The 8228-nt window shown below is 26.7% G+C and overlaps 1 protein-coding gene across 1 annotated transcript; it reads left to right on the top strand.

The window, feature by feature from the left end:
• Positions 1–4087: 4087 nt before the first annotated feature.
• On the top strand, positions 4088–6994 carry LOC113846622 (14 kDa proline-rich protein DC2.15-like). The gene has a single exon (XM_027475097.1). The coding sequence runs from the start codon at positions 5521–5523 to the stop codon at positions 5890–5892; it is 372 nt and encodes a 123-aa protein (XP_027330898.1). The 5' UTR covers positions 4088–5520; the 3' UTR covers positions 5893–6994.
• The last annotated feature ends 1234 nt before the right edge of the window (positions 6995–8228 follow it).

Below are 8228 nucleotides of genomic sequence, written 5' to 3'. Positions count from 1 at the left end.
TTTTTTATATAGATAAAAAAATAGTATTTTTATGAGACCCACCACAAACTCTTTTCACACAAAATGGTAACACTTTAGATAGAAATTGTTTTACGATTTTTGTATATTTTATTAAAAATTAATTTTATAATCAAGAAGAAAACGTTATATTAAATTTTTAACCTTTTATTAATATAAAATTTTATTATTATTGTAAACATATCATTTCATATAAATTAGTTTTATTCTTTTTTCGTTCATTATAAGTAAAGTAATTTTTTTAATTATTTTTTTGTTATTTCCATTTATTCAAATACCATATTTTATAGTAAAAAAAATGACTAAACCTTCGTTTTAGTTTTCAAGAGAATTTGCATATAACATTTTAGTCTGTATAAAATTAAAAATATCATATTAGTCCTTAACTTTCATTTTTGTCGGGCATTTAAGTCTCTAGACTCAAATGTCGTTAATAAATAGTAACAGAATGCTGACATGTCACATTAAGTAATACATGTCATTAATTACGTGGCAAAACAATACTGAGGTGTGTGATTAATTATGTGCAAAAACGATGTCGTATGTGAATATATATTTGTTTTATTTTAGTCCTTGTGATTATAACTTGTCGAATATTTTAGTGCATGAGATTATAACTCATTAGACATTTTAGTCCCTGAGATTATTACTAATGAACATTTTAGTCTCTGAAATTGTCACCAATGAGCATTTTAGTCCCTTAAATTATGGTTGTTCGTAGCTGAAGAGGTTTTCTACCTTCTCACCATGACCATTCTCAACCTCCTCCTCCCTCTCTCTTTCTTATTCTTAGCTACTCTCTCAAGTGCCCGATACGTTCTTCAAAGCTTAACATGGTTCCATTGGTACTCCTCAAAACCTTTCTTTTTTCTCTTACACCTCGCCGTTTACATCAATCCATGTTTTGTCTACGTTCTTATAACTATCATTAGTGTTGCTACACTGGTTCAGGAATTAATGGGTAAAATCATCCTTTTCATTGACTCATTATCGCTTTTCCAACCTCGACTCATTGTATTTAAGGAAAATTTTCAAGCTCACAAAGCCAAATGATCAACACAACATCAAAATTTAAGGAAGATGAAAAAATGTATATTAGTGCAGTGGTTTGAATTAGAACACATATGAAAGCAATATTTGCATGGAAATTAATTAATAACTTGTAATATCAAGGACTAAAATGTTCATTTCTAATAATTTTAGGGACTAAAATATTCGTTGTTGACAATTTTATGAACTAAAATATCCAATTAGTTAATGACTAAAATAAAATAAAAATATATATTATATCACATATAATGTTATTTTTGTTATTATTTATTAATGACGTCTAAATTTAAGAACTTAAATGTTGGATAGAAATGAAAATCAAATATTAACATAGTATATTTTATTTTTTAAAAACTAAAATGTCTAACATAAACTCTTTTTAAGACTAAAATAAAAATTTAATCTGAAAGAAAAAGGCTCCATTTCAGGTGGTTTGTCTTGGGGCTGCTTCTGCTTGGGAGATCATACGCCAAAAGCCTCCCAATCCCAAGGCTGCAGACTATAGACTTTGCCGCCAAAAATAATCTTTGGTTGGCCTCATATCATTGAATCTAAACCTGACTCTGTGTTATAGCCACAAACTCTAAAGTGCTCTTTCACGCTGACATATGAATACGACCCATCGTAAAATGCACTACATTATACTTTTAATATACATTATATTACTTAAAAACGGTGATAGTAGATAAGATTTGAGTGAAGTATTATAATATTTATTTTTATATTTATATTTAAAATATTTTTAATATTTGTATTGTAATCATTTTAATTTATATTATTAGATATCTAAATTTTTATATTCATCTTTATTATTCACATTTTTAATAATTAAAATATATTTTTATGAATTAACTATAAATATAATAAATATAGTATAAATTATAATAAATACAAAAAAATAACTACAATATAAATTCTAATATTAGGTATTATAATCAAATGTTATAAATTATAATACTATTAAAGTCAGATAAAGAAAATAAAGAAACATATCATAAAAAAGAAATATAGATTTAGATTAAAAATATTATTGAATAAAAACAATGATTTAAAAATCAATATTATAAATTATTATACTTGTACTTTAGGTTTGAAGTAACAATTAAAAAAAAATAGAATATTAAAAATATCTATTATATTTTGAAATTAAACAAGAAGAGCTGCATGAAATTTTGATTAGTTGTTTTAAAATTAGATATTTATTTTGATCTAATGATTGAAAATCTTTCTTCATTTTCAAATAAAAATATTATTATCTCACGATAAATAAATAAATATAAAGCATAATAAGTATATGTAATATTAAATTATTAATTTTTATTATATATAAAATAAGAGTGCGGATAAATGAGTATAAATAATATATTTGTATACATATTTATACAATTTTTTTAATATCTATTTATATTCATACTTAAATCTATTTAGTGAGTACTTATCTTATTTATTTTAAGTTTTTTTTTGTATTCATCAGATATTATTATACTCACTATCATACTTAATAATACCTACTTTCTTATAGTTAATTTTTTTATTAGGTAAGTTTTTATTTTTATTTTAAAAATTAAATTAAGACAAAAATAAGTATATAAAAGTGAGTGTTATTATTTGAAGAAAAAAAATGTAACAAATTGGGAGAAAAAAAAAAAGAAAGAAAAGAAACAGAGGAGTACGAAAAAGAAAATGGCCGTAAAGTAATGCACTAAACTGGGAAGTTTGGAGTTATGAATAAAGGGGGAATGCGATTTTTGGCGGTATTTGATATCTGATAACAAAATACAGTTTCCTTTCTCGTGAATGGTGGAACCCTCTTCCTCGTTATCCGCAATCACCACTCGTACTATCAATTCAAGACACAGATCAAGTTAATATAAATCGAGTGAAGTTTCGTTGTAATTTACTTGGGTTATGTATTTCATTAACTTTAGTTTATACTCCAACTGCTGAAACAATTTACAACTTTGGTGGTATTATCCAACCAATTCAATTCATACCATTAAACATTACTTACACTTAATAACCTAATATGAATTCACTTTAAAGTTAAATAAAATTAGTTTTAAATTCTTAAGTATTTTTTAAATGTATATATATTTTTATTAAAATGTGTGTTTTTATTAAAAAAAAAACTGTATTGTTAGCATATTGCATGGTCCTGTTCCCATATCTTAGTTTTGCTCTACCCTCTCCTAAACACTATAATCAGCAATGTTTTCTTTATTTATTTTGGAGTAATGGGGTGGGACTGTGTTCAGTGTTGAATTAGAAAATGTGATTCTCTTTGTGGAGTGGTTGTGATGGGCTGACAGATCTTCACTGTGCTTTCTCTGAACGATTCATGGGTTTTTCAGCTTGCAATGATCTATTAAATTCAGCACAAGATTGGTCTTGGAAGGGTTGTTGATTTTCTATATCCCATTTGCATTTACATTCTTTAGCTCAATCTTTTAGCTCCGAAGACCATTCTTTGAGCTGGAAAATGGGTTGTTCATTTTCCGTTGGCATACCTTGAAGGGTTGTCATGATTTTCTTCATTGTGCTTCTGTTTTGCTTTTGTATTGGCTATTAGGAGAGAGAAGAGAGATTTGACAATACATTTTGTTAAAAAATAATTTTAAAATTGGAGAGGAAATCGAGAGAAAAGCAAGTTTGATATGATTGGAGTTGAATTTTGTTACGAAAATCGATAAAATCATCTTTGAATGAAACAAGACATTCATAAATTTTTTTTACCTAGGATGCTGACCTCGCCATATACAGAGACATCGTTGCCTTACCGACAAGAAAATTGTGGAGGACTTATGTGATGCTCGGAGAATGCCCTTGATTTCAATAATTCATGCAATAGCCAATTCATGTGCATGAAACAAGACAAAGTCTATGTACCCCAGTTTTCTTTGTAATTTGAACCAATTAGGCTGGAAACCACTTATATGATCCCACTGCAACTTGTCATTTATTTTTATTCTCCTTCAAAATCTTCTGTTTGTTTTTCTACTACTTTTTTTTTCTTTATCTTCTTGAACAAACCTTTATATTAACTAATTCTAATATCAGAATATTTAGATTTTACACAGCTCCTTAAAATATCAATAGTGCTGTTTTACAATTTTGTGTCTCTCTGCCGAACATGAGGAATCGACTTTTGGAAGTCATGTTGGTAAATGTGTTAATCAGTTCTATTGTTTGAACAATTAAAAATTACGACCATGTGTAAGAATTGTTTTTATCCTTCACTTTTATTATATGTATAAGAAATACATTTATAAAGCAAAACAAATTAAAAACTAATAATTGTCACTAATAATTACCAGCAAAATATATTAATAGTTTTTTTTTATTTAAAGGGAGGAACTAAGAAATCTATTCAAGCAAGGTGATTGAGCTTGTCAATTTTCAAACTTTAATAAAAAGAAACTTACTTCATATGTTCTTAAACTCTCGTATTTGAATATAATATTTCAAAATTACTATACTGCATTAATTCATATAATAAAAAAATATTTTGAAATACTGTAAAATTTTAATTGATAAATTTTATATAAAATATATTAAATTTTAAATGACTTATCTTCAGAGAGAATTTAAAAATTTATCTCTTATGCTTCATTTATTTATTTATTATTAATTAATTTTTTTATACTTGACTTTCATTCTAAGCCTTTCTCATTTTTTATTTCAAATATTTTAGAATTTTAAAATTTTTCTTCTTAACGCTATTAATGTTGAAGACTAATCTTTGTTTATGAAAGCTAATTCTTCCTTATCACATAGACCCTTCAATTAAATGTAGAATTCTTTACTTACAAGTTACAATACTTAAAGTTAATTTGGTATGACATTAAGGTATTACTCCCCATTTATCACATTGCACATAAGCCAAACCTGCCCTTTTCAGAGCTGAACAAGAACAAGAACTAGTGTTTCAAAAGCAAAGCTAGTCCACAATTATGTCACCACAGTAAATGGGGGTAACACCTTTTTTAGCTGTAAATTTAACTACAATGACGTCATGTGAACCTAGCTTGTTAGGTAAGGATATTTCCTTGGAATTTTCCTCTTTTCTTCCTGGTCCTCTAGTTAGATTTTGTAGATTCTACTTTAGTGGCTCCAAATTCACATCAGGCTCTCGTAACCAAAAAAAAAAAAACAATATCATTGATTAATAAGAAACAATATTGACAAGGGTAAGTAAGAAAATTATCCAATTTACAACTTACAATAAAGAGTTCTAGTCTTTAACAACCACTACTAAGAAAGGAACCCATTATTCAGAAGCATACAAAACATCCAACTGTAACATTATCACTCTCTCTTCCACTCAATCAGATTTGCACATGATTAAACCTCACAACTTTCCTTTAAATTGGTCCACATCCCTTGTCCTTCCCATTGTGATTCATTCAACTATCAAACCACATTGCAAGGTGTTATTTCATTTGAAACCTTGCCATGGCTTCCAACAAGCTCATTGCTACCATTTTGGTGCTTTCCCTCCTTACCTACACAACATTCACAAATGCTTGTGGGACATGCCACCCTAAGGCTACCCCTCCTCCTGCATCTGGGAAGTGTCCCAAAGACACATTGAAGCTTGGTGTTTGTGCTGACATCCTTGGACTTGTTAATGTTGTTGTTGGGTCTCCTGTTTCTAGCAAGTGTTGTGCATTGCTTGAGGGTTTGGCTGATGTGGAGGCAGCACTTTGCCTTTGCACTGCCATTAAGGCCAATGTTCTTGGGATCAACTTGAACGTACCAGTCACACTCAGTGTGCTACTTAGTGCTTGTCAAAAATCGGTTCCTACTGGCTTCCAGTGTGCATAGAATAGAATATTCATGTTGGGTTCATATATCATTACTTTGTGTACTCTTATTTGTGCTTTCTTGTAGGTCTTGTGCAATGTGTGACATGTTTCATTTTAATAATCAGGCAATCATGTTTGCCTTAATTTACCTTTGTTCTTTTCCAGTAAATTTGGGGAAGTTTGATTTGAAGATTGTCAATTGATATTAAGTTCATGTTTGGTTTAGTTTATTTTAAGAAAATAATCGCTTATTTTGTTTATAGTTTTATAAGAAAATTAAAAAAAAAGCGATTATTTTCTTTATAAAGAAAGCTCATTCGAACATTTGTACTAGTTTTTTTTTCCTGGGTATATTGGAGGTGTAAGGATTTGAGTATACAAAGTAAACCTCCGATATCATTCTTAGACCAATGTGAATTGCAGAATTTTTTGTACTTTACAATTAGGTTCAAGAGTGTATTATAAATTATGTCATTATCGTCTAGTGTTTTTTCTTTCTTGAATCATTACCTCTTTTTACAAGAAAAATCAGTTTTGCTCTTTTTTTTTTCGTCCTCGAATTAAAGATTTTGAATTCCATTCTCTACCTATTTCTTTCTTAATTACTGAGAAGTTAAAAAAAAAAAGAGACAGAGAGAATAAAATAGAATTTCTATTTATCAATTTTCTCTCCAGAAACATCTTAGTAAGGATAATTATATAACCTGTATATTAAGCAAATAAAGTTGACTTGTATATACACTCTATCATGTTCATACGAGAAAGTTATAAATACCCTTTTTGGATACAAAATACAATGTTTCCCACAAAAGACAACAGATGCAGAGCGATCTTTAATTCTTTATAAAATTTTATATATAAGTGAAAGAAGGTGTATAAGAATCCTTGTTAAAATAAAATTGCATTGTCCGAATTGTATACGGTACATGGACAAGCAAGGTTTCACAGGTAGGGTTAGGTCATCTTTATTGCTACTTCTTTACGCAACTTCTTGTTTTTAAAAAACAGTCCATACAAAGATGCATCATTAGAGAATGTGAAGTAGTAAAAATAATAAGAACTAGTTGCTTCTGCAAGCAACCTTTGCATGCACTGTGAGGGTTCATAAGTACAAGTTTACCTTAGATTAACAAAAAAAAAAAAAAAAACCAATTATTCAAAACTTTTAAAAAAGTATCTATCCAACCAACCGTGCTGTGACATTTTGACATGGTTCTTCAACATGCATCTTAATCCAAGGTCAAACTGAAGTTATGATCAAACTCTAACGGCTTGTAACAAGTGAACTAGACGATAAATTTAAATTATAATCAAACTCTAACAAGTGTACTAGACGATAAAATCTTCACTGTCCATCAATGAGTAATCTTTCTAAGTAGAGATTATATATTTTTACAATCTCATTGTGTTATTGTCAAGACCCAGGCATCATCGTAGATCAAACCAACCACTACTGTTGACCAAACCAAAAACAAAAATATCAACCACTACCAAAATTACCTTCATTATATATAATTAAAAGTGTTGATTTTAGGATTTTTTTTTATAAAATTATTATAATTTATCATTATTTTTTATTAATATAATTATTAATTTACGTAATAAAATATAATTTATTAACAGCTACTTATTTATATTTTAATAATATATTATCGGTTAAAATAAAGTAGACTCATAAATATTAATTAATATTTAACTTGTATCAAATTTTAAGAGTTTACTTTTAAAAGTCTTATTTCTTAAATTTATGGTTATTAATGTATATATATTAATTATTGACATTTAGTTAATAAATTTTTTATACTACACGATAAAAACATTATTTTAAAATAAATTATATTATAAAATTATATCTTTATCATTTTAATACATATTATTCATATTTATAAAATTAAATCAAAATAATTTTTAAAAATATCATTTAAAATAATTTTACTACATGTAATCATTTACAAAAATATAAAATTTGTTATGTAATATTAAATTATATATATATATATATATATATATATTTATGTTAAAATAAAATACATGCACATTTTACGAGTTGCTAAATTAGTTATAAATAAAAGTATTTTATCTAAAAATGAATTATTTAATGAAGTTATTCTCTTTTATTGTTTGTGACGTGTATCTTTTAAGTTTAAAATTATTTGACAATAATGTATGAATTACATTTTCTTGTTACAATAATTTTATATTTTAACTAATTTTTTTATTAATTTTTTTCAAATTTTAGAGTTAAAAATTAGATAAAATGAATGTTTTTGTCATTAGGTAAGTTTTAATTTTATTTTTCAACTTTTTAAAATTTATTTTGGTTTCTTAAATTTTAAAAATACTTTAATTAAATAG

This window comes from Abrus precatorius, unplaced genomic scaffold, assembly GCF_003935025.1.
Source record: "Abrus precatorius isolate BTA unplaced genomic scaffold, Abrus_2018 Scaffold8, whole genome shotgun sequence".
NCBI lineage: Eukaryota > Viridiplantae > Streptophyta > Magnoliopsida > Fabales > Fabaceae > Abrus > Abrus precatorius.
This window is presented reverse-complemented; position numbering and strand designations above follow the sequence as displayed.

Excerpts from the sequence above, each read along its gene's own strand:
- LOC113846622 (XM_027475097.1), top strand. The coding sequence starts at position 5,521 with ATGGCTTCCAACAAGCTCATTGCTACCATTTTGGTGCTTTCCCTCCTT.